The sequence below is a fragment of the Stomoxys calcitrans genome, chromosome 2 (genome assembly GCF_963082655.1).
Source record: "Stomoxys calcitrans chromosome 2, idStoCalc2.1, whole genome shotgun sequence".
Taxonomy (NCBI): domain Eukaryota; kingdom Metazoa; phylum Arthropoda; class Insecta; order Diptera; family Muscidae; genus Stomoxys; species Stomoxys calcitrans.
This window is the reverse complement of record NC_081553.1, coordinates 110923377-110951123: the sequence shown is the minus strand read 5'-3', so window position 1 is coordinate 110951123 and position 27747 is coordinate 110923377. Positions and strand designations below refer to the sequence as shown.

At 39.9% G+C, this 27747-nt stretch overlaps 1 protein-coding gene across 3 annotated transcripts in view; it reads left to right on the top strand.

Annotated features, from left to right (window-relative positions):
* LOC106091746 (proteoglycan Cow) overlaps window positions 1-27747 on the top strand; it is a 460306-nt gene that overhangs the window by 377167 nt on the left and 55392 nt on the right. For all 3 annotated transcript variants that reach the window (XM_059363931.1, XM_059363932.1, XM_059363933.1), the window contains one exon: window positions 14807-14955. In XM_059363931.1, the coding sequence (XP_059219914.1) occupies window positions 14807-14955 (149 nt within the window). The remainder of the gene's footprint in view (window positions 1-14806; window positions 14956-27747) is intronic.

The following is a 27747-nucleotide window of genomic DNA, read 5'->3' as shown; positions in this document are numbered from 1 at the left end:
CGGCAAGTGATAGGATAGGTAGGGCATGTGAGTAAGACAATGGGACGCTGGAGCATTTCCTATGTCACTGCCCGGCTTTCGCGCCTAACAGACATTGGTACTTAGGTGGGGACACAATGCTAGACATGAACTAACTTAGGGGCTTGGCATGGAAAACAACAATTAGGGACTTTGTAATTAGCACGGAATTCCTGACATAGATTTTCTCTTTTTCAAGGTTACGTTTTATACCCTCCACCATGGGATGGGGGTATACCAACATCGCTTTTGTGTTTGTAACACATCGATATATTGGACTAAGACCCTATAAAGTGTATATATTCTTGATCGTCATGACATTTTAAGTCGATCTGGCCATATCCGTCCATCTGACTGTCTGTCTGTGGAAAGCACGCTAACTTTCGAAGGAGTGAAGCTAGGCGCATGAAAACTTCTTATTAGTGTAGGTCAGTTGGGATTGTAAATGGACTATATCGGTCCATGTTTTGATGTAGCTGCCATATAAACCGATCCTGGATCTTGGCTTCTTGAGTCTCTAGAGAGCGCAGTTCCTATCCGGTTTGGCTGAAAATTTGCAAACTGGTTCATAACCTCATATAGCAGTCATATAAACCGATCCCAGATCTTGGCTTAATGAGCCTTTAGACGGCGTAGTTCTTATCCGATTTAGCTGAAATTTTGTACAACCTATGACCTTCAACATTCGTGCCAAATTTGTTCGAATCGGTCCATTACCTGATAAAGCTCCCACATAACCCATATTCTGATTCTACCTGTTGAACCCATATGGGACACGATTCTTATCATTATCCTCTGTTTGCCTATAAAGAAATGCCGGTATTCTCCAATACATCCGCCAGTGCGTACACTGCACCCTCTCTATAAACAGTGCGGACGTTCCAGGCGTTAGGGGGCCGTCAACATAGTGGAGACCCGATTTTCCTTCGTTTTATTCAAAGTTATTTCTTTAGGTTTTCTGGGTGATGGGCAACTAACCCGACGACACAAGTTATCTTTTTATACCCACCACCGAAGGATGGGGGTACATTCATTTTATCATTCCGTTTGCAACACATCGAAATATCCATTTCCGACCCTATAAATTATATATATTCATGATCAGCGTATAAATCTAAGACGATCTAGACGACGATGTCCGTCCGTCTGTCTGTTGAAATCACGATACAGTCTTTAAAAATAGAGATATTGAGCTGAAACTTTGCACAGATTCTGTTTTTGTCCATAAGCAAATTAAGTTCGAAGACCGGCTATATCGGATTATATCTTGATATAGCCCCCATATAGACCGATCCGCCGATTTAGGGTCTTAGGCCCATAAAAGCCACATTTATTATCCGATTTTGCTAAAATTTAAGACAGTGAGTTAAGTTGGGCCTTTCAACATTCTTCGTTAATTTGGCCCGGATCTGTCCAGATTTGGTTATAGCTGCCATATAAACTGATCCTCCGATTTAGGGCCTTAGGCCCATAAAAGCCACATTTATCATCCGATTTTGCTGAAATTTGAGACAGTAAGTTGTCTTAACCCCTTCGACATTTTTCTTCAATTTGACACTGATTGGTCCAGAATTGGATATAGCTGCCATATAGACTGATCTCTTGTTTTTAGGTTTTGGGGTCATATAAGGCGCATTTATTGTCCGATGTCGCTGAAATTTGAGACAGTGAGTTGTGTTAGGCTCTTCGGCGTCCTTCTTCAATTTGGCTCAGATTGGTACAGATTTGGATATAGCTGCCATATAGACCGATCTCTCGATTTAGGGTCTTAGGACCATAAAACCCAAATTTATTATCCGATTTTGCTGAAATTTAAGACAGTGAGTTGTGCTAGGCTATTCGACATCCTTCGTCAATTTGGTCTAGATTTGAATATATCTGCCATATAGACCGATCCGCCGATTTAGGGTCTTAGGCCCACGAAAGCCACATTTATTTTCCGATTTTGCTGAAATTGGAGACAGTGAGTTGTATTAGGTCCTCCAACATCTTTCTTCAATTTGGCCCAGATCGGTCCAGATTTGGACATAGTTGCCTTATAGACCGATCCGCCGATTTAGGATCTTAGGCCTATAAAAGCCACATTTATCATCCGATTTTGGTGAAATTTGAGACAGTGAGTTGTGTTAGGCTCTTCGGCGTCCTTCTTCAATTTGGCCCAGATCGGTCCAGATTTGTATATAGCTGTCATATAGACCGATCTCTCGATTTATGGTTTTGGGGCAATAAAAGGCGTATTTATTGTCCGATTTCACTGAAATTTGGGACAGAGAGTTGTGTTGGGCTCTGCGACATTTTTTGTAACTTGGCCCAAATCGCTCCAGATTTGGATATAGCTGCCATATAGACCGATATCTCGATTTAAAGTCTTGACCCCATAAAAGGCGCATTTATAACCCGATTTTACTGAAACTTGACAGGGTGACTTATGTTAGGCTTTTCGACATCCGTGTCGTATATGGTTCAGATTGGTTTATTTTTATATATAGCTGTTTAAAAGATCAATATTTTGTTATACACAGGTGAACAATGACTTGTACTTATTAGTATTGGGTCCAAATCGAAACATATTTCAATATAGCTACTATGGGGCATAAGGTATGCATTTTTCACCGGATTTTGACGAAAGTTGATTTACCTATATACCCGAGGTATCCAAAGTTCGACCCGGCGGAACTTAAGTACTTTTAACGTGTTTATTTTACAAATTAATTCCTTCACGTTTTCCGAGTGATGGCAACCAACCCGACGCCCCAACTTATCTTTTTATCATTCTATAGGTGAACTCGTGGCACATCTTAGCTGGCTTCCTTTAACATATGTTAGACCAGGGTGACACCGCTAGGAGGTTTGTGTCCACATTTAAGATGAAGGAAGACCAAGATAAGCCTGGATTTTGCCAAGTCAAAACCAATCAGAATCGCTGCTTGGTTTTCAACATCGCCAAGTCACCATTCATTCCAGATTCTCTTCTATGTTTAAAATTAGAAAAGTTTAACATGTCCTAATTGGTGATACCCCAAATGGTACGATGAAGCAATTAAGTATATTTTTGGAAAAGTTATATGTGATGTGAGTTAAATGAAGGGAAAAATGAATTTACCCAAAATTCCTAAACTTAATCCCTTTTCCTCCTTCTTGTGTTTATCAAAAGTCCGCAAAGAAATATAAGATGACAGAACAACCCCTCGGAAAGGAATATCATACACTTATATCAAATTGTATAAATTTCGTGTACATACATACATATGATACAATTATAACAATCCTTAAAAACATAAATTTTCATTAGAGTCATATTAACACGAAGAAAAAAAACCCTCATGTTTCCCCAAAAATAAATCCCAATTCAAGCGTGTATGTCAGTTGTTGGCGAAAAATCAACGCAAAACATGAAAACTCACATCAACATGAAAATTTATTTTGTGTAAAATTGACTTTTATTGGCCAAGCGAGACTGGGAAGGGCGGCGAGCAAAAGCAAACCGGTGCAGCAATTCACACAGTGATTCTTCTTGGTGCCACAATCGCAAAAATGTGATGGCTCAATGGTAACGAATCATTTACAGCAAATTGCCTATTTGTACGATAATCAAAATCATCGCTACAATTATGTGTGTTAACATGAGTTTTAATTCAATTACGTTGGCATACAACAATTCAAACACACACACACACACACACATCCTCATACTGATGATATTGCTGGTGGAGTATTTCAGACTTGATTTGAGACTGAGCGAACCAAAAGCACAAAAAACAAGAACAGAATCCAAGTAAAAACAAAAAGCAGCCATTACACCCACACACACACACAAAGACTCATTCTCAGCATAGGAATTCCAAATTGACTTGGACAACTTCCGTAAATACGAGAATGTTGCTCAATTTTTATGGTTGATTAAATCGCGCCCAACGTGCACACATGGCCCACAGCATGGGTCCACATAAGACTTTGGCTTTAAACGTGTGCAATAAACAAATGAGAAAATAATACAAATAATTGAAATTGCTAGCATAGCATAAAATACTGAGACAATATGCAAAATGAAAACAAGTAAGGATGGGCTAAAGTCGACCGTCTGACACCCTTCCAACACATTGTAAATGCAGGCCAAGTCGTTGAGTTTAAAATTAGCTTAAATTTGAAATGAAGAATTTTGAGCAAAATTCCTACATATTATAGAAGTCATAGAGGTGATCACTGTGTATTTTGAGAAGATTGGTTGATAAATGCGCTTGCAAAGGCCCTAAAAATGAAAACTGCGACATAAGCATATTTGGAAGATACGTCTTAATTTGAACCCACTTCTATGTAATTCACTAGTGAGCTGAAGAGTCATAAAAGTATACTAGGTGCCAAATTTCATAAGGATCTATTAACCATTATTGCAGTATTAGTTTAAATCGAACGTTCTTTATCCGAACGGTTTTTATGAAATTCACCAGTTGTGTTAAGAGTAATGAGAGAAATATTCGGGCCAAATTTGGTGGTGATCGCAACAATTATAGCAGTATGAGGAACAAGTAAAAGCGTGCTATGTTCGGCCGGGCCGAATCTTGGGAACCCAACACCATGGATTCTGCTAAAAATTTATGCAAAATAAGTTTAGTTGATGGGCAATTTAATTCTACATACCCAACTTCTGTCAAACTAGCAAAAATTAAAACTGCTAGGAACCGAACAAGGATGATCGACGGACCGGCTTACATGGGAGCTATATCAGGTTATAGACTGATTTGGAGCGTATATAAAGGGTGATTTTTTTGAGGTTAGGATTTTCATGCATTAGTATTTGACAGATCACGTGGGATTTCAGACATGGTGTCAAAGAGAAAGATGCTCAGTATGCTTTGACATTTCATCATGAATAGACTTACTAACGAGCAACGCTTGCAAATCATTGAATTTTATTACCAAAATCAGTGTTCGGTTCGAAATGTGTTCATTCACCGTTCAGCGATGAGGCTCATTTCTGGTTGAATGGCTACGTAAATAAGCAAAATTGCGGCATTTGGAATGAAGAGCAACCAGAAGCCGTTCAAGAACTGCCCATGCATCCCGAAAAATGCACTGTTTGGTGTGGTTTGTACGCTGGTGGAATCATTGGACCGTATTTTTTCAAAGATGCTGTTGGACGCAACGTTACGGTGAATGAACACATTTCGAACCGAACACTGATTTTGGTAATAAAATTCAATGATTTGCAAGCGTTGCTCGTTAGTAAGTCTATTCATGATGAAATGTCAAAGCATACTGAGCATCTTTCTCTTTGACACCATGTCTGAAATCCCACGTGATCTGTCAAATACTAATGCATGAAAATCCTAACCTCAAAAAAATCACCCTTTAGCACAGTTTTTGGAAGTCATAGCAAAACACTACATGCAAAATCTCAGCCAAATCGGACAATAATTGCGGCTTGTAAGGGCTCTAGAAGACAAATCGGGAGATCGGTTTATAGGGGAGCTATATCAGGGAGGCCACCGTAGCGCAGAGGCTAGCATGTCCGCCCATGACGCTGAACGCCTGGGTTCGAATCCTGGCGAGACCATCAGAAAAAAATTTCAGCGGTGGTTTTCCCCTCCTAATGCTGGGGAAAACCACCGCTACCGCTGAGGTACTATGCCATGTAAAACTTCTCTCCAGAGAGGCGTCGCCCTGCAGCTCGCCGTTCGGACTCGGCTATAAAAAGGAGGCCCCTTATCAATGAGCTTAGACTTGAATCGGACTGCACTCATTAATATGTGAGAAGTTTGCCCCTGTGCCTTAGTGGAATGTACATGGGCAACATTTACAATTTGCAATATCAGGTTATAGACCGATTCGAACTGTAATTAACACAGTTGTTGAAAGTCATAGCAGAACACTGCATGCAAAATTTCACCCAAATCGGAGAAAAGTTGCGGCTTGTAAGGGCTCAAGAAGTCAAATCGGGAGATCGGTTTATATGGGAGCTATATCAGGTTATAGACCGATTTGAACCGTACTTAGCACAGCTGTTGAAAGTCATAACAGACAACTACATGCAAAATTTCCGCCAAATCGGACAATAATTGTGGCTTCCATTGACTCAAGAAGTAAAATCGGGAGATCGGTTTATATGGGAGCTATAACTAAATTTAAACCGATATGGCCATTTTGCAATCACCAACGACCTACATCAATATTAAGTATCTGTGCAAATTTCAAGCGGCTAGCTTTACGCGTTCGACCTCTATCGTAATTTCGACAGACGGAGGGACGGATGGACATGGCTAGATCGACTCAGAACGTCGAGGCGATCAAGATTAAATATACTTTATACGGTCTTAGACGAATATTTCGAAATGTTACAAACGGAGTGAATAGATTAGTACACCCCCGTCCTATGGTGGTGGGTAAAAAACGAAGTTTATTTACCCATTTCATTGATGGGTATCCATTTCCTGATCAAACAATAAGCGTTATTTTCAGATTTCGTGAGTTTGTGCGATTTTCTTATTTTTATACCCAACACCATAGGATGGGGCGTTATTCATTTTGTCATTCCATTTGCAACACATCGAAATAAAAATTTCTGACCCTATAAAGTATATATATATATTCATGAACGTGGTAAAAACATAAGACGATCAATCCATGTCCGTCCGTCTTTTTGTGCGTCTGTCTGTTAAAGTCACGCTAGTCTTAAAAAAAAAGAGGTATTGAGCTGAAACTTTACGCAACATTTTTTTTTTTTTTCTGTCCATAGGCAGGTCAAGTTCGCAGATGGGCTATATCGGACTGTATGTTGATATAGCCCCCATATAGATCGATCAGCCGATTTAAAGTCATAGCCCATAAAAGCCGCCTTTATTATCCGATTTTTCTGAAATTTGAAACAGTGAGTTGTGTTAGGCCACTTGGTATACTACTCCAATTTGGCCCAAATCGATTCAGATTTGGTTATAACTGCCATATAGACCGATCTCTCGATTTTACGGTCTTGGGCCCATAAAAGGCTCATTTATTGTAAGATTTCGCTGAAATTTGGGACAGTGAGTTGTGTTAAGCCCCTCGATATTCTTTTTGAAGACGGGCCAGATCGGTCCCGATATAGCTGCCATATAGACTGATCTCTCGGTTTCTCTCTCGGCGCTTACTCCGATTCCGATTACTCTGAAATTTGGGACAGTGAGTTGTGTTTGGCACTTCTAATTTTTTTTTTAATTTGGCCCACATCGGTCCATATGTGGATATGGATGCCACGTAGTTCAATCTCTCGATTGGTCTTTGGTTTTCATTCCCCTGAAATTTAGGACTGTGAATTATGTTAAGCCCCTCGATATCCATTTTGAAGACGGCCCAGATAGGTCCCGATTTGGATATAGCTGCAGATCTCTCTATTTATGGTCCCATTTGGACCTCAACTCCTACAGAGCAATGATGGATGTCAAAGTGCAGGATCTATGTCCTGTTTGTAACCTGGGACCACACGTCACTTGTTTAATTGCCCAGCCACTCCACTCAGAGCCAGATCCCTCTGGACCCACCCCACCTTAGTCACCCAGTTGGGGCACGGACGTCTAAACAAATCACTGTTTAAGACGGTTAATTAGAATATTGGTCTATATGGCAGCTTTATCTAAGTTAACTCGGATCTCCACCATATTTTGGAAAGATATTGTATGTACGTCATACCACATTTCAACGAAATTGGTAACAAAAATGCATCTTTTATGGCCCAAGATGGCAGCAATATCCAAAGATGAACCAATCTGACCCATAGAGGGCATGGATGTCGGAACGCCTAACATAGCCCACTGCGAAATCGGACAGGTAATGCGCTCTTTATGGGTTCAAAACCTAAAATAGGGAAATCGATCTATATGGCACTCTGCTTTTATGGTATAACGCTGCTTTTATGGTCTCTAGAACTTAAATCGGTCGATAGATCTTAGACCCATGAAATGTGAACGTATTAACCGATTTCGCTGAAATTTAGTACACTGAGTTTTCTAAAGTCCCCCGACATTCGTACCGAGTATGATCAAGATCGGACAATATTTGGATATAGCTGCCATACAAACCGGTCTCCCGATATGGAGTGTTGAGCCCATAAAATGAGCATTTGTCATCTGATTTTGATGAAATTTGGCACAGTGAGTTTTGGAAGATATCTTCACCTTTTTGTTGAATGTTTTTCAGATCGGAAAATATTTTTCAATTTCTTTAGGTGAAATGGACGGCGGTCGTTCTTCAAGAACCACATTCATCTGGTAGCTGCACACAGTACCGTGTCCGTATGACCCAAACGTCAATGACTCTAAACCCTACAAGCGAATTCATAGATTTGATTTCGATTGATTTCCTAAGTGCCCAAAAACCTATTTTTTTTTCAATTTGGATGTAATTTGTAACGGAAAGTCCTTTAATGCCTTCCAATGGCCACACATAATCCCCCCCAAGCAGGCTCATAAATACACATAAGCCCTATGTAACGTGTAACCCGGTCCGTCGAGTTGACTTCTTGAGTCTCTTGAAGCTTCAAAGTTTGTCCGATTGAGTTGACATTTGGTATGTGAACTAAGGCAACACACAGTCCCTACCAAAATGACCCACAAATAGAGCCATCCCGAATTAAGACTTCTTGAATCTATAGATTTATACCATGGAGGATCGTAAATGTATAATTCGAGGTGTTGCAAACGGAAGGAAAAAGTTAATATGAACATACCTTCCCTACCCTTCGGTGAGGGGTATAAAAAATAACCAGTTAAAATAACAAGCCATAGGCTTTGTTGTTGCCTTGAGGGAAAATTCGCAATGCATGAATGCATTTAAGCACAAACAGATTTAATTACAAAATGAATTACCCCACAAACGAATGAACAGCAACCAACAGCAACAGCTCAATGATGATGATAATGATGACGATGATGGAAATGATAAAATTTCACATAAAATATTCACATAAATTCCAAATAATTGTGAGCATTTTTTTCCAGTTCCGAGCCGTAAACAATCAAAACAAATAGCAGCACAGATTGTATTCGAAACATAAAACAAGTCCAATAAGAGCAACAATTGTGCAAAAGACCAGAAAACATTTTTTGAAAATCAAACATGAAGATAGCAATGATAGAATATGCAAAGCCGAAAAACAAAAAGTCGTACAGCATAAATTAAATGTAGTAAATGACAAAAAACAAGTAAAACGGCGTTAAGTTCGGCCGGGCCGAATTTTGGTTAGCCACCACCTTGGGTATGTATGTAAACCACCTTTTATCAAAATCCGATGAAAATTGCATACCTTATCTTCATCGATCTAGACCAGAAATATATGGAGGGGCTTAACTTAACTCTCTAACCCAAATTTCGGCGAAATCGGTCAATAAATGCGCCTTTTACGGGCCCAAAACCTTAAATCGAGAGATCGGTCTATATGGCAGCTATATCCAAATCTGGACCGATATGAGTGAAATTGAAAAATGATGTCGAAGGGCCTAACACAACTCACTGTCTCAAATTGCGGCGGCATCGGATAATAAATGTGCTTTTTATGGCCCTAAAACATAAAACCGAGAGATCGGTCAATATGTCAGCTATATCCAAATCTGGACCGATCTGTGCCATAATGCAGAATTATGTCAAGAGACTTAACTTAACTCACTGTCCCAAATTTCGGCAACATCGGACAATAAATGCGCCTTTTCTGGGCCCAAAACATTAAATCGAGGGATCGGTCTATATGGCAGCTATATCCAAATCTGATCCGATTTGGACCATATTGAAGAAAGATGTCAAAGGGCCGAATATAACTCACTGTCCCAAATTTTACCAAAATTGGATAATAAATGTGGCTTTTATGGGCCTTAGACCCTAAATCGGAAGATCGGTCTATATGGCAGCTATATCCAAATCTGATCCGATTTGGACTATATTGAAGAAAGATGTCAAAGGTTCTAAGTTATCTCACTGTCCCAAATTTTACAAAAATTGGATAATAAAAGTGGCTTTTATGGGCCTGAGACCCTAAATCGGAAGATCGGTCTATATGGCAGCTATAACCAAATCTGGACCGATCCGGATGTCGAAAGGCCTAATACAACTTACTGTCTCAAATTTCAGGAAAATCGGATAATAAATGTGGCTTTTATGGCCCAAAACCATAAATCAAGAGATCGGTATATTTGGCAGCTATATCCAAATCTGGACCGATCTAAGCCAAATTAACGAAGAATGTCGAAAGGCCTAACACAACTCATTGTCCTCCCTTAATCGGAGGATCGGTCTATATGGCAGCTATAACCAAATCTGGACCGATCCGGGCCAAATTAACGATGAATGTTGAAAGGCCTAACACAACTCACTGTCCCAAATTTCAGCAAAATCGTATGATAAATGTGGGTTTTATGGTCCTAAGACCCTAAATCGGGGCTATATCAAGATATAGTCCGATATAGCCTATTGACCCAATTTCTACACTAACTAAGTGCACTTGATATAATTCCTATAGCATTTCACTAATTTTTAGTTATTTCATTTAATTGTCCAATTAAATATTTTGTTTGGCTTTCATCTCAATTAGTTTGCTGGGTAACACCACTGCGGCAAATGCGAATTTCTGTTATTATTTTCTCTCCATTTGGCAAATTATGTTAAACTTTATTATGATAGCAATAAATTTTTTATTAATCTTTAAAATTAAATCATATCGAATATCTACTGCACGGTTCCATGAATCCAAATGAAATTTGTTTTTAGTCATAAATCACAAGTATCAATGATTTTGCAATATACGCGTTTATTTATAAATTTATTGTGGCGCTTCATCTGTGACGCTGTATAGTGGAGATGGGTTCTAAATGAAGGTGAAAATAATTCGTTAACTCCAAAAATGGAAATATACGAGTGCTCGAATCGTTGCCAAATACGATATGATATGGTAATTTTAGTCAAATTTTTAATGCAATGCAATCTTAACAAGTAAAAAGGTGGTAAGTGCGGCCGGGCCGAACGTTGGATACCCACCCCCACGTGTATATAAGTAAACCACCTTTGGATACCCATCACCTCGGGTATATATGTAAACCCCTTTTCGTCAAAATCCGGTGAAAATTTCATACCTAATGCCCCATAGCAGCTTTATCGATATATGGTCCGATTTGGACTAAATTCGACACGGATATTGAGTGGCCTATTAAGTACAAGTCATTGTTCAATTTTGTAGAAACAAATATTGGTATTTTTGGTAGCCATATCCAAATATAGACCGACCTGAACCATATACGACACAGATGTTGAAAAGCCTAACATAAGTCACTGTGTCAAATTTCAACGAAATCGGATTATAAATGTGCCTTTTATGGGGCCAAGACTTTAAATCGCGAGATCGGTTTATATGGCAGCTGTATCAAAATCTGAAACGATCTGAGCCAAATTGAAGAGGGTTGGCGAAGGGCCTAACACAACTGACTGTCCCAAAATTCGGCGAAATCGGACAACAAATGCGCTTTTTATGGGCCCAAAACCTTATATCGAGAGATCGGTCTATATAGGAGCTATATCCAAATCTGGACCGATCTGAGCCAAATTGAAGAAGAATGTCGAACAGCCCAGAACAGAAATGAACGTCCAATATGTCTGTTTGGGGAGTTTTGGGTTCGGGCGGCCCGATGGGTACCTGAACTCAAATTTTAAAACCATATTCGTACTCTACTCTTCAATACCTTTCATTTGATATCTATATTGTCCTGATCGGTCTAATTTTGATTTTGGGTTGTGTTTTTAGCATAAGGGGGAGGGTTCGTCCCCCTTCCGATACCGAAAAATTATATAGCCTGTGTTTCCTTCTAGACCAACCTACACAATATGCGAAAATTTCGAGAAAATAGGTTCTGCCATTTTTCAGTCTATACGGAACAAACAAACCGAGTCCCATATATCCGTGATTGGCTAATGTGACCATTTTAGGCGTTTTTGTGGGGGTGGGGTGACCCCCTATACTTCGACATGAATTTGGAAGCCTATTCCTTCTTTCCGACCGTATTCGTAAACTACTCCCGAATTCTTTCATTTGAGTCCCATATTGTAATGATCGTCAAATAAACATATTTTAAGGGTATTTGGGGTTGGGGCGACCCCCAGGCACTTGGATCCTACTTTTATTATAAAATTCGTACTCTACTCTTCAATACGTTTCATTTGAATTCCCCGATCGGTCCACTTTTACTTTTGGGGTCAGGAAGAGGGTCCACCCCCTTTCCAATATCAAAAAAGTATATAGTCTATGTTTTCTTCCAGACCAAACTACACAATCTGTGAAAATTTCAAGGTAATCGGTTCAGCCGTTTTTGACTCTATATAAAAATCAATTTGTGTTTGTTTGTTTGTCAGATGGTGCATAATGATCCCGTGGTGAAAATAGGGTACAACATTTTTTGATATCTGAAGGGGGGGCGGACTCTCCCCCTTACCCTAATTTTCAGAAACGCCAGATCTCAGAGATGGGTGGTGCGATTTAAGCGAAATTTTGTGTGCTCTCATACAATACGCTAAAAATAAAAATTTGGTATCCAAATTTCGGATGGGGTACCTAGGAGGGCCGGCCCACCCCCAAAACCTACCAAATATATATTTAGACCAATCACGACAATATGGGACTCAAATGAAAGGTATTTAGGATAAAAAACCGTATCTGATATCCAATTGTCAGACCAAGTGTTAGGGGACCACCCCAACACCCAAAACACCCCTAAATCGGACCTATTTACCGAACATGGCAATATAGGACTTAAATGAAAGGTATTTGCGAGTAGAATACGAATCTATTATCCAAATGTGGGACCAAGTTTCTTGGGGTCCTCTCCTTCCCCAAACAGGACTTATTAACTGACCATGGAAATATGGGACTTAAAAAAATGGTATTTGAGTGTATAATTCGAATCTGATACCCAAATATGGGGCCAAGTGTTTGGGAGGCCGCCTCTCCCCAAAAACGTCCCCCAAAGGGGACAAATTTACGACCATAGGAATATGGGGCTCAAATTAAAGGTCTTTGGGAGTAAAGTACGAATCTTATATCAATATTCGGGAAAAGTGTCTATGGGGCCACGCCACTACCCACAACACCACCCAAATAGGAAGTTATTTCCAAAGAGGGTTTTTAGAGTAGAACACGAATCCGATATCAAGGCCAACTCACGGAGTGGCCGCCCATCCCCCAAAACACCCCCAAGCCGGTCATGTTTGTCGACTATGGAAATATGGGGCTCAAGTTAAAGGTATTTGGGAGTAGACCACGTATCTGATATCCACATTAGGGGACGTCCCACCACCATAACGTTTTTGCTCACCAAGACAATTTGGGTCTTAAAGAGAGTGTAACTATATATTCATAGTTTTTAGGGCCAATACACCAAACCGGACATATTTGCTGACTTTTGCCATAAGGAGTTTAAATGAGATTAGAAAACGTATTTGATATCCAATTTAGAGGCCAATGGCAATATGGGGTTCAAATAAGGGATATATAGATATATGAGAATAGAGCACGTTGCTGATGTATTTTCAGGGCTTAGTGTTTGTGGGACCACCTCAATCCCCAAAACATCCCTAAATCGGGTATATTTACCGACCATGACAATGTGGAGCTTAAAAGAAAGGTATTGGGGGAAGGAGCAAAAATTGATACCCACTTTTGAGACCAATTTTCTGGGGATATACCCCTTTCCCAAAATACCCCACAAACAGCAATTTTTTACTGACCATCGCAATACGGGGCTCAAATAAAGGTATTTGGAAGTAGAATACGAATTTGATATCCAAATATAGGACCATGTATTGGGTTGCCCAAAAAGTAATTGCGGATTTTCCATTTAGTCGGCGTTGACTAATTTTTTCACAGCTTGTGACTCTGTAATTGCATTCTTTCTTCTGTCAGTTATCAGCTGTTACTTTTAGCTTGCTAAAGAAAAAAAGTGTAAAAAAAGTATATTTGATTAAAGTTCATTCTAAGTTTTATTAAAAATGCATTTACTTTCTTTTAAAAAATCCGCAATTACTTTTTGGGCAAACCAATATTTAGGGCATAACCCCTTCCCCCAAAAACACCCCCCAAAGGGTAACAATTTTACGACTATGCCAATATGTGGCTCAAATGAAAGGTATTTGAGAATAGAAAACGAATTTGTTAACCTATTTTGGGGCCATGTGTAAACTCCCTAATGGCGATATTGTTTTATAAAATCGGGACTTTGTATTTCCTATGAAATAGTCCAACTAACTTTAACGGCCGTATTCACAAAACCTAATGAAGCCTTAAAGTAGATTTACTTGACAATTCTACCAAGGAAATATGTCACATAGGTTTATGTGACGAATCTAAGTGAAGTGTGAACACCGGGGTAAAAGACTGTGTCATATTTTAAGACTCTTTAAACTAAACCAAACTAAACTGATTCTTTCTAACAGCAATGTCGTCTCTTTGCTCATGGCAACAGAAGAAAAGCAACTCTTTTTTTTTTCTTTTAAAATTTACATAAAAAACTAATTAAATTTACAACTTTTGTCTTTGTCTCTTTCCTGCTTTGATTCTTTATCCCACTGCGTTGTTGATACCCTTCAACACCGGCATTTGCAATGAAATTACTTGGCGCTCTTTTTCATTGTTTGCCTGTGGAATATGCAACAATTTGCCAACCTCTGACACATTCACATTATGATGCCGACCATGTAACATTTCTCCATTACATCTACTTCCCCCGCCGCCACCAACTATCATATCACCATATTCGTCGATGTTGAATGCTCCCTGCAACTGTAGCAATTGCAAGCCGTGTCCCGTAGTAAAACCCACATTCCTTTGTGGCAACGACAATAGAACGTATTCATCGTTATGCAGATTGGATTATCACAATTGCATTCATGCAACATCCGTAAGGGTTGCCTGCAAAGGATTCTGTCCCTGCAAGGGTAAGTACACACATACGACACCAACACACTTACATAGCATGTAATGATAATAATTTTGTACTCGGGAAGAAGTTGTGGCAGTGTGTCATAGCAAAGTTTTCCGTGGCATGCCATCAAAGTGGGACAATTGGGAAAGCATTGAAAGAAGGCGCGCCCAGGCACAATCGCAATCGCCCTTCAAGTATTGGCAGTCCCTTAACTAATTCTATGCAGCAGCGTGTGCTGCAAGACAACACTTTGTGAAGTGGAATCGAGTGTAATGAATTGGGAAATTATTGTCAGATAAAAAGGAATCATGGCAACAGCATATTGAGGATTATATCTTAGCTGTTCTATGCTTTATGTGGGCAAGAGCGAAATCGAACAAAAAAAGGAGTTTAACAAAGTTTTTTTAAAACTAAGCATAGCTCTAAATTATGGGGGCATGAAATAGGAATAAAATAGGGTTGATTTCAATCTAAACAAACTAAATATTCACATTTGTTGCCTAAGTGACATTTTTATACCCTACACCACTACTGTGGTACAAGGTATTATAACTGAGTGAATTTGTTTGTAACACCCAGAAGAAAGGGAGATAGACCCATTGATAAGTATACCGATCGACTCAGAATCACTTTCTGATTCAATTTAGCTATGTCCGTCTGTCTGTCTGTCCATCCGTCTGTCTGTCCGACTGTTCGTCTGTCCATGTTAATTTGTGTACAAAGTACAGATCGCAGTTTTCATCCGATTGTCTTAAAATTTGGTATGGGCATGTTTTTCGGCGTAGAGACGAATCCTATTGAAATTGGAAAAAATCGGTTCAGATCTGGATATAGCTCCCATATATATGTTTGTCAGATTTTCAGTAATAGTGAAATAAAATGGTCATTTGGTAACCGATTCTCTCGAAATTTGGCAGGAAGGATTTTCTTGTGACATGGAAATCAGTTCAGATTTAGATATAGCTCTCAAATAAATATATGTATCGCCCGATTTTCACTCCTAGAGCCACTGCAAGCGCATTTATTGAACAATCTTCCCAAAACCTTGCACAACGCTTTCCTCGACGACTTCCACAATATCTGGAAAGTTTGCTCGAAATCGGTTCAGATTTAGATATAGCTCCCATATATATGTTCGTCCGATTTCCAGTAATATTGCAATCGACTTTTGTTAATCGATTTTCTCGAAATTTGGCAGGAGGGATTTTCTCTGTACTCTCAATATTACTGGTGAATTTCATGCAAATCGCTTCAGATTTAGATATAGCTGCCACATATATATATATGGCCTGAATTTAACTTCTAGAGTCATAGCAAGCGCATTTGTTGACCCATCTTGCCTGCGACGACTGTCACAGTATCTGAGGAGTTTGCTCGAAATCGGTTCAGATTTAGGTATAGCTCTCATATATATGTTCGTCCGATTTTGAGAAATATTGCAAAAAAGTGCTCATTTGTTAACCGATTCTGTCGAAATTTTGCAGGAAGGATTTTCTTATGACTGTCAATATTACAGGTGAATTTCATAGAAATCGGCCGAGATTTAGATATAGCTGTCATATATGGATATTGCCAGATTTTCACCCTAAAAGCCACTGCAAGCGCATTGTTTGAACAATCTCGCCAAAATTTTGCACAATGCTTTCCTCGACGACTACCACATTATCTGAGAAGTTTGCTCGAAATCGGTTCAGAATTAGATATAGCTCCCATATATACGTTCGTCAGATTTTGGGTAATTTGCCATAATGTTGTCATTTGTCAACCGTAGTGCTCGATCAAAATTTTATGGAGATTACAATGACTCCGTCAGAAGATCTATGGTCAAAAATATTTTTGAGTGTTCAATTTTCAGAACTTTAAATGACGGTACGTGGACTTTTGAAAAGTGCCTTAATGATAACTCATCGGGGTCAGTCTTAGATCTGCAAAATGAAAATTTCGCCCATGAAAATTCCATTAAGGAACAGGGGCCAACTTCTCACATATCAATGAGAACAGTCCGATTCAAGTTAAAGCTCAATGATACGGGGCCTCCTTTCTATAGCCGAGTCACCTCTTGGGAGAGAAGTTTTACATGGCATAGTCTGATGGTCTCGCCAGGATTCGAACCCAGGCGTCCGCGCTACGGTGGCCTCCCAGCCTTAGATCTATCATTTACAAATACATTGTTAAGCATTAACTGGAAAGTAATGAAGTTCAACTAAGGCGGATGCCATCATTTTCCAATTCCTATTCACTTAACTGTCGACTATAAACCAAAGGAAATGTTTACATCTAAGGTTAGGTTAAAGTGGCAGCCTGCTATCAGACTCACTTAGACGTTTTCGTCCATTGTGATACCACAGCAACAGAAGAAGGAAGATGCCTTCTAGTTCCTACCGTTGAACCATCCAGATCGCTTTAAAAAGACCCATAACTTCCGAATTTTCACATCCGCTAAATCAAACAGGTTCTCAAAGAAATGAGAACCGAAAGTGGAACTCCTTCTGACTGCTAGTGCGGGACATACACACAGAAGTTGTTCTATAGTCTCTTCTTCTTCGATGTCCTCACAGCTTCTGCAAAAGTCGTTGCTGGCAACCTTCAGTCTGTCAGCATGTTTTCCGATTAGACGGACACAATGACTGAGACGTCTGTTCTAGCCAATGACAGCAAAGCAGTAGACCTCTTCAAGTCTAGATGAGGCCATATAGTTTTGGAATGCTCACAGCTCCCCTCTTTGTGACCATTTATCATTCATTGTCCTTCGGGCCTGGTCCTGAAAACTTAGCTGAAACGTTGCTAGAGGCATACCCACAGATTCCAGCTTCCATGGAATGTGTAGGGTAGTTGCTAGTCTCGCAAGCTCGTCTGCTTTACAGTTCCCTGGGATATCTCTGTGGCCCGGCACCCAGAACAGCTGAATTTTGAACTGTTCAGCCATTTCGTTGAGAGATCTGCGACAGGCGAGGGTGGTTTTTATGTTCAGAAATACGTTCCCCAGGGATTTTATATCTGCCTGTCTGTCTGAGAAGATATTTATGCCCATCGTCGTAATGACATTATATGTTAGCCGTTCCACCGCTTCCTTAATCGCAAAAATCTCAGCTTGATACATACTGCAATGGTCGGGTAACCTTTTCGATATGACCAGTTCTAGATCTTAAGAGTACGCCCACCTACGCGTTTAGTTTGGAACCATCCGTATAGAAGTCTATGTAACTTCTGTTACCAGGGATATTGTAGTTCCAATCGGTTTTATCAGGAATAGCGGTACAGTAATTTTTATCAAAAAGCGGCTCAGGTAGGATGTAATCCACACTGCCTGGAACATCGATATTGTATCAAGCATAACACAGTGTCCGTAGCCGCCACATAATCAATGAGAAAGCTTTCTCCTTCAACCTCACGGCAGTGTTTGCTGCAATTTGTCTAGCCACAATGTCCAGAGGCATAAGATGTAGCATTAAATTCAGTGCATTCGATGGTGTTGTCCTCAGTGCGGCTGTGATGCACAAACAAGCCATCCTTTGGAAAAGCCACGAAAGAAGCGCGCACGGCCCCTGAGTCTTCATGGAGGACTGTGACTTTTGAATAGAAGCCACAGCCATCATGGAAAGGGATGATGGTCGCTAAGAATGGAGGGAGACAAAGTCGGAACAGCCACGAAAGAAGCGCGCACGGCCCCCGAGTCTTCATGGAGGACTGTGACTCTGAAAAAAGGCCACAGCCATCACAGAAGGGGAAGATGGTTGCTAAGAATGGTAAGGAGCCGCCCTTTTACGCTGGAGTGGCAAGGAAGCACAACAGAGATGAGATGGTTTATGCAGTCATTGATATCGGTTGTACATCCGGTAGGATTCCACCAGATCGTCGGTCCCAGGTGAGGCATTTAGTAAACGAACGGGTTATGAACTCTGAAGGGGGTCCACTCATACGAATTATGAGCTGCGACTATAGACATCTTAACGCTGCGGTTTGTGTCAGCGGAATGTATCGATACCGTAAAACACCGGTTGTATGTATTCACACTCCCTGGGCGCAAAGCTCAACCTTGTTAGGAAGGTGAACATTGCGTAGCTTATAAAGACGACGATCTTCGTCTAGAGATGGTGCAACAAATCCGAGAGGGAACGCACGATGAAAGTCTTAAACGAGCAAAACCAAGAGTTGGCCGCGGATAAATGGGGATTTTCCACAGGGAGGAGAAGAAGAAAGGAACTCTCCTTGTGGTGGACATTGATCAAGTCTCCGTGACCGTCTTTTTCAAGATTAGGAAGACTAGGATAGGCAAATATCCTCATATTGAGCCATCAGGTGATGCAGTGGCGGAACTCTCAATACCGCCTAACGGACAGGGGGCTGACGACGAGACAATCACGGCATCTCTCAATATTGGGAGACTAGGATAAGCAAAGATCCTCATTCTAAAACATCAGGCAGTGCAGGGGCGAGAGACCCAACACACCCTAACGAACAGGGACCCGACGACGGAACCATCACGACTTTCTCGAGAAAAGGAAGACTAGGATGGATAAAGATCCTAATGTTGAAACATCAGGCAGTACAGTGACAAAGAACTCAATGCCGCCTAACGCACAGGCGTCCAAACTAAAGCATTAATAGACGACATGGGAGTGAGAGCAAAGACAACGGAGGACATGTTGATACTTTTAATGAAAACGTGTTTTCCACAGTATACGACGGGACTCACGGGGATACTGGAATCTTGGAATTATGAGGTTGATCGAAGGCTTATCATAATGGAGTTTATGGTCAAGAAAGTCTTGAGGAGCTTCAAACCATTTAAGTCACCCGGACCTGATGAAATATTTCTGGCGTTACTACAAAAGGAGACCGACTATCTGGCACCTCAACTGGCCACAATTTTAAAAGCGTGACTGGGACTTGCATATGCTGTGAAAGCCTAGCAGGAGGCAATGGTGGTATTTATAACCAAGCCCTGCAAGGCAAGTTATGCGACACCAAAGGGCTATTGACCTATAAGCATTACGTCCTTTCTACTCAAAACCCTGGAACGTATTGTGGATACCATGATAAAAAGTATGATACCCAGCGAACTGCTCTAATACAAACAACATGCCTATGTAAAGGGAAGGTCGATGGAGACTGCCCTGCACGAGGTTCTGCATAAAATAGAAGAATCCTTCGATGCCAAGACGTAAACATTGGCGGTTTGCATTGACATTGTGGGGGCATTTAACAAAGTGCGGACCGACACATTGATCCAATTCTTAGACCTTGGAATGGCCAAAGGGTCAACTCTACGATGCAGGGCATAAAAACATATAACGCATCTTTGGCTTGTAGAACATTTGGTAGGTCCTGGTCGGGTTTGGTAAGATTTTTCTTAAATTTTTGGTAGGAAATAATTTTCTTGAGTGGCAGCACTGGTCATAAATGGACATCGCACAAATCGGACTACAATTGGTTAAGCTATAAGAAAAATAAAACCGAAATGGTCACCCAGGTGGGTATTGGTAAGGCGATCCAACATTTCAACATTGAATCGGGCAGCACTAATTGATGTAGGAGTAGTTTGCCCCTGACTCTCAATGGAATGTTCATGGGCAAATATGCATTTACACTTCGATTTCTGGCCAAAACTGAGCAGTGAAATCACCTTTATGGTGAACTCACTAGCTCATAATCCCTCACAAAGTGCTGTAAAATGATAATTAGTTCTATCAATTTACTACCTCGCATCCTTCTTCAACGACATTGTCCACTGTTAAATATTGTTTTACCTACAATGTTGACCACTTTTACAGTTGGCAATAATTTAGTCTTCACATAAATTTGCCGTTTTATAATTTGTTTCGGTCAAAAGGTACCTTTGACAACAACAACAAAAAGCAAACACCCACTCAAATTTGCGCCGTTTGAGTGGCAATTCTGTCGCATATCCACGTACCATTCTCGTAAAAAGGACTTTCTTGTATCTCTTCAAAAAGCAAAATTCCTGTTGGGTTAATAAAAAAGTTGAAGTTCTGCAAAGAAATAAAAGCAGATGAAGATGAAGAAAGGGAATAAGCGCAGCAAGAAATGAAACAACACTGAAGACATGACAGTTCACATTTGTGAGGGAAAAACGAACATAAAACACTCCAAAGAAATCCATTAAAAACACCTTTTGTTTGGGGACAAAAACAATTTCCCCCCTGAATAGGAATTGAAGATGGAGCAAATATTTCAAGATGTCAATAGTTGAAGAACTGCGCGATATTTTCAATGGTGGGAGTAGTCGAGAGTGTAGAGACAAGTTTTTATGGGTTGTTAAAATGCCACCTAACACCATGTAGTCCTGCATTTTTTTTCCTACGTATTGTGTAGCACAATTGTCATCAAAAAGTAATTTCAAAATGTAATAAAATGTACAAAGGTGTTATACGAGTAGAAAACTTGAGATTAAACAAAAAAAAAATGGCTGGAAAAAATATTTTATAGCTTTATAATACATTTCTGTTGTCCAAAGGAAATAGAATTTCAAAATGTCCCAAGTTTTCATTAACTGTTGGGCCTACTTTATTTTCTACGAAATCCAAGCGTTTCACAATAATGTTGCATGCCAAAATGGCAGAATAAATGGCGTGTAAAAATTTATGGATTGACAAACAAATGCATCTTCTTTCTGTTAAATTTTTAAAGTAAACAAGTAGCGAAGTTCTAGATTGGGCCGGGCCAATTCTTGGGTATCCACGCCCTCGGATTTTACTCTGGCAGTCAGGCAGTCAATAAATATCTGAAGAACGTACTTCTGAATAAAAACAAGTAAAAAGGCCGGGCCGAACTTAATACCCGCCACCTTGGGTATATATGTAAATCCCATTTCGTCACAATCCGATGAAAATTGGATAACTTAAGCAATCAAACTAGGCACGGACATTGAGTGGTCTAATATATATGACACTATTCAATTTTGTAGAACAAAATATTGCTCTTGTTAGCAGATATATCCAATTATAAACCGATCTGAACCATATTAGGGTCGGATATCGTGAGGCTCAGAAAAACTCACTGTTCCAAATTTCAGCGAAATCGGGTAATAAATAAAGCTTTTTTGGGCTTCAGTCCCCTTATCGGCAGATCGGTCTATATGGCAGCTATATCTAAATATAGTCCGATTCGAACCATATTTGGGTCGGTTGTCTGAAGGCTTAAAACTGCGCACTATTAAAAATTTCAACAAAATCGGATAAAGTTCTTATGGCCTTCAGACCCTTTATCGGGAGATCGGTCTATATGGCAGCTATATCTAAATATAGTTCGATCTGATCCATATTTAGGTCAGATGTCGGAAGGCTTAAAATAACCCACTGTTTTGAATTTCAGCGAAATTGGGTAATGAATAAAGCTTTTATGGCCTTCAGACCCTTTATCGGGAGATCGGTCTATATGGTAGCCATATCTAAATATGGACCGATCGAATCCATATTAAGGTCGAATGTTGGAAGGATTAAAATTGCGCACTATTCCAAATTTCTGTGAAATCGGATACAAAATAAAGCTTTTATCGCCTTCAGACCCTTTATCGGGAGATCGGTCTATATGGCAGTCATATCTAAATATGGACCGATCGAATCCATATTTAGGTCATATGTCGGGAGGCTTTAAATAACCCATTGTTGTTAATTTCAGCGAAATCGGGTAATAAACAAAGCTTTTATGGTCTTTAGGCCCCTTATCGGGAGATCAGTCTATATGGCAACTATATCTAAATATGGACCGATCAGAGCTATATTTAGGTCATATGCCGGGAGGCTTAAAATAGCCCACTGTTTTAAATTTCAGCGAAATCGGGTAATAAATGAAGCTTTTATAGCCTTCAGACCCTTTGTCGGGCGATCGGTCTATATGACAGCTATATCTAAATATAGTCCGATGTGAACCATATTTAGGTCGGATGTTGGAAGGCTTAAAACTGCGCACTATTCCAAATTTCAGCAAAATCGGATGAAAACTAAAGATTTTATGGGCATTAGACTCTTTATCGGAAAATCGGTCTATATAGCAGCTAAAGGGTGATTTTTTTGAGGTTAGGATTTTCATGCATTAGTATTTGACAGATCACGTGGGATTTCAGACATGGTGTCAAAGAGAAAGATGCTCAGTATGCTTTGACATTTCATCATGAATAGACTTACTAACGAGCAACGCTTGCAAATCATTGAATTTTATTACCAAAATCAGTGTTCGGTTCGAAATGTGTTCATTCACCGTAACGTTGCGTCCAACAGCATCTTTGAAAAAATACGGTCCAATGATTCCACCAGCGTACAAACCACACCAAACAGTGCATTTTTCGGGATGCATGGGCAGTTCTTGAACGGCTTCTGGTTGCTCTTCACTCCAAATGCGGCAATTTTGCTTATTTACGTAGCCATTCAACCAGAAATGAGCCTCATCGCTGAACAAAATTTGTCAAAATTTGAACACATTTCGAACCGAACACTGATTTTGGTAATAAAATTCAATGATTTGCAAGCGTTGCTCGTTAGTAAGTCTATTCATGATGAAATGTCAAAGCATACTGAGCATCTTTCTCTTTGACACCATGTCTGAAATCCCACGTGATCTGTCAAATACTAATGCATGAAAATCCTAACCTCAAAAAAATCACCCTTTATATCCAAATATGGTCCGATTTGGCCCGTTCAAAAACTTTACCAGCGTGCATCAAAAAGACGTATCTGTGCCAAATTTCAGCTCAATATCTCAATTTTTGAAAGCTCTAGAATGATTACAACAGACGAATGGACAGACGTATAGACGGACAGACACACGAATATCGTTAACTCGTCTTAGAATTTTACGACGATCCGAAATATATATACTTTGTAGGGTCGGAAATTGATATTTCGATATATTGCAGACGGAATCCTACGGTAATGGGTATCAAAAAACAATTGTCGCTGATCTCTCAACAAAATGGCTAAATCGTTCAAAATTCACGTGTTTGGACGCCTGGTTACACAGACTTCCCCGGGAATTGTAAAGCAGACTAGCTTGCCAGACTATAAACTATCCAACTAATTCCAGAGGGACTGCAATCTGTAGGTATGCCCCTAGCGCAATGTAATGGACGCGAATGACAGATGTTCACCAAGTTAGGGTTGCCAACACTCCAAAATTATGTAGCCCAATCTAGACCAGAAGAGGTCTACCGTTTTGCTGTCGCTGGCTAGAACAGATGTCTCAATGATTGTGTCCGTCGTGACAGGTCAATGTCTGATCGGAAAACATGCTAATAGACTGAAAGTTACAAGTGACGACTTCTGCAGAAGCTTTAAGGACATCAAGGAAGAGTAAACTATAGAAAATCTGCTGTGAGTCGCTTCCGCACTGGCAAAGAGAAGGAGTTTCACTTCAATTTTTCATGTCTTTGAAGACTTGTATGAATACATATCTAATATGAATACATATCTAAGTTGTTCACCCATAGAAAAAATCAAGCGTTTCGTTCGTTCATAAAAGTGAATCAACACACAGATGTTATCAGATCATACATAAATCTTCATCAATCAACAAGAGTATATGTGAATGAAACGTTTACACTCGTTCACATTCTGACAACGACTAGTGCACAGTTTTGCAAAAAGATTGCAAAAAGATTTTGTGTGCTGCTGAGTAACGAACCTGCGTTCCATTCATTTCATTGAATATTTACAAATGCTTTACCACATTACATTACATGATGTTCACAACGCTCGGTGTATGAAACCACAATGCGTGTTCACAAAACCATCCACGCTTGTTAACAATATTTCCAACAACGTCTGTGTATGATAATGACAACATTGGTGTATGATTTTGCAACGTCTTTTTTCTATCAGTGTTGGGCTTTAAAAAGCGATATGGATAATTCCACGGTAGAAACTAGAAGGCATCTTTCTTCTCCTGTTCCTGTGGCATCACAACGATTGAAACCTCTTAGTGAGTCTGATTGCAGATTGTAAGTTAAATCTTAACCTAAAACCGTTCGTCCGTTTGTCGAAATCACGATAGCAGTCGAGCTAAAAGAGAGATATCTGCTTGTAATTTTGCAAACATACAGGGTGGCTGATGAAAGCCGCTACCAAAAAAAAATGTAATAACTTTTTTTCTATTTAATAATAATAATTTAATAATTAATTTAATTAATTAATTAATTAATTTAATTAATAATAATTTAATAATTAATTTAATAATTTAATTTAACATGAATAAAAGAAAAATGTATTCCATACACCGAAAAAAAAATGTAGCAATATTCATCATTGTAGCAATATTCATCAGCCACCCTGTATGTGCGTTGGGGACTACAAATGGGCCACATCGGCTCAGATCGGTTTCCATATAAACCGACCTCCCGATTTGAGATCTTGAACCCTTGCAAGTCGCATTTGTTCTCCCATTTTGCTGAAATGTTTTACGTAATATTCTACGGTAGAGCAAAGGTTAGCATGCCCGCCTATGACGCAGAACGCTTTGGTTCGAATCCTGGCGAGACCAAAAAAAAAATATCAGCGGTGGTTTTCCCCTCCTAATGCTGGCAACATTTGTGAGGTACTATGCCATGTAAAACTTCTCTCCAAAGAGGTGTCGCAATGCGGCACCATGGAAGTAGTGTAATTGTCGCATTAAAGAAAGTCGGTCATTATACGAAAACACATGCATTGGGAGAAGTACAGCTAATAGACAGGGCTGTCGAGCGTGGTTTATGTGGTATTTATATCGTAGAGGCGTTTTCCCAATAAATACGATCAAATGCAATGTACCAACGCACGGACTTTGAAGACATCACATCTAGAGGTTTTATTTGACGTCCCACCACGTAGCTCCCATATATATATTTCATCCGATAAGTACATATCGGCTGTAGAAGCTACAACTTTTGTGCTGTCTTACAAGGTTCTATTTGATATTTGAAATAGCATGCAAGTCAGACTAGGTTTGAAGATAAGTTCTATATATTAAAAGTAGTATACAGACTCGGTGATGGAGGGTATTATATAGTCGGCTCCGCCCCAATTGTGGCTTTCCTTACTGGTTTTATATTAGTTTCATTCATCCACTGTACGCCAATCTAAATTCTGTTAGGATAGCTTTTCCTAACTCGAGCAACAATTTTTCTAAGACAATTCTTTTCTTGGATTTTTTCCTACCCTTTCGGCTTTAATGGGTTAATTATAATATCGAAACTCTCGGCTGTACCATGAGTTCTTTGAGGAAGGATTAGGTACCCATGAAGGAAACTCTTGGCCGTACTATGAGTTCTTTGGAGAAGGCTTTGGTACCCAAGTACAAATTTCACTTCAGTCACCATGAAGTGGTTATGATTTATCATTGCGCCGCAATATCTTGGAGACAGGTGGGCTATTTCGTTGCAATCTGCTGCGTTTGCAGCTTTCCGTCGTCCATCTTAGGTGCAGTGCATCAAGGTAATAAACCAAATTGATGGTCGCAACCTCTGGAAAATCGTGCATCTTACAAGCTGAATAATGCCTTTCATCTATCACAACGTGGTGTCCGTCCGCCTGTCGAAAGCACGCTAACTTTCGAAAGAGTAAAGCTAGCCGCTTGAAATTTTACACTAATACTTTTTATTAGTGTAGGTCAGTTGGAATTGAAAATGGGTCATATCGGTCCATGTTTTGATAAAGCTGCCAAATAAGGCCACCGTAGCGCAGAGGTTAGCATGTCCGCCTATGACGCTGAACGCCTGGGTTCGAATCCTGACGAGACCATCAGAAAACATTTTCAGCGGTGGTTTTGCCCTCCTAATGCTGGCAACATTTGTGAGGTACCATGCCATGTAAAACTTCTCTCCAAAGAGGTGTCGCACACGCCGTTCGCAATCGGCAATAAAGAGGAGGCCCCTTATCATTGAGCTTAAATTTGAATGGGACTGCACTCATTGATATGTGAGAAGTTTGCCCCTGTTCATGGGCAAAATTTGCATTTTTCCATATAAACCGATTTTGGATCTTGACTTCTTGAGCCACTAGAGGGCGCAATTCTTATCCGATTTGGCTGAAATGTTGCATGATATATTTTTTAAAGACTTCAAATAACTGTGCTAACTTTATAGACCTATCTGAGGTCTTGACTTCTTGAGCATCTAGAGGGCGCAATTCCTATCCAATTTGGCTGAAATTTTACAGAATGTATTTCGTTATGACTTCCAACAACTGTGTTAAGTATGGTTTAAATCGGTCCATTACCTGATATAGCTGCCATATAAACCCATCTGGGGTCTTGACATCTTGAGCGTCTATAGGACGCAATTCCTACCCGATTTGGCTGAAATTTTACACAACATGTTCCGTTATATTTTCCAACAACTATGCCAAATTTGGTTCATAACCTTATAAAGCTGTCATATAAACCGATCACCCGATTATACTTCTTGAGCCTCCAAAGGGCGCAATTATTATCCGATTTCGCCGAAATTTTGTACAACGGCTTCTCCCATGACATTCAACATACGTGTCATACATGGTCTGAATCGGTCTATAGCCTGATACAGCTCCCTTATAAACCGATCTCTCTATTTTACTTCTTGAGCCCCTAAAGGGCGCGCCTCTTACTCGAATTGGCTGAACTTTTACACAATGACTTCTACTATGGACTCCAACATTTAACTTAATTATGATCCGAATCGGACCAAAACTTGATATAGCTCCAATAATATAGCAATTCTTTCCTTTCATCCTTTTGTTTGCCTAAAAAAGAGATATCGGGGAAAGAACTCGACAAATGCGATCTATGGTGGAGGGAATATAAGATTCGGCCCTGCCGAACTTGGCACGCTTTACTTGTT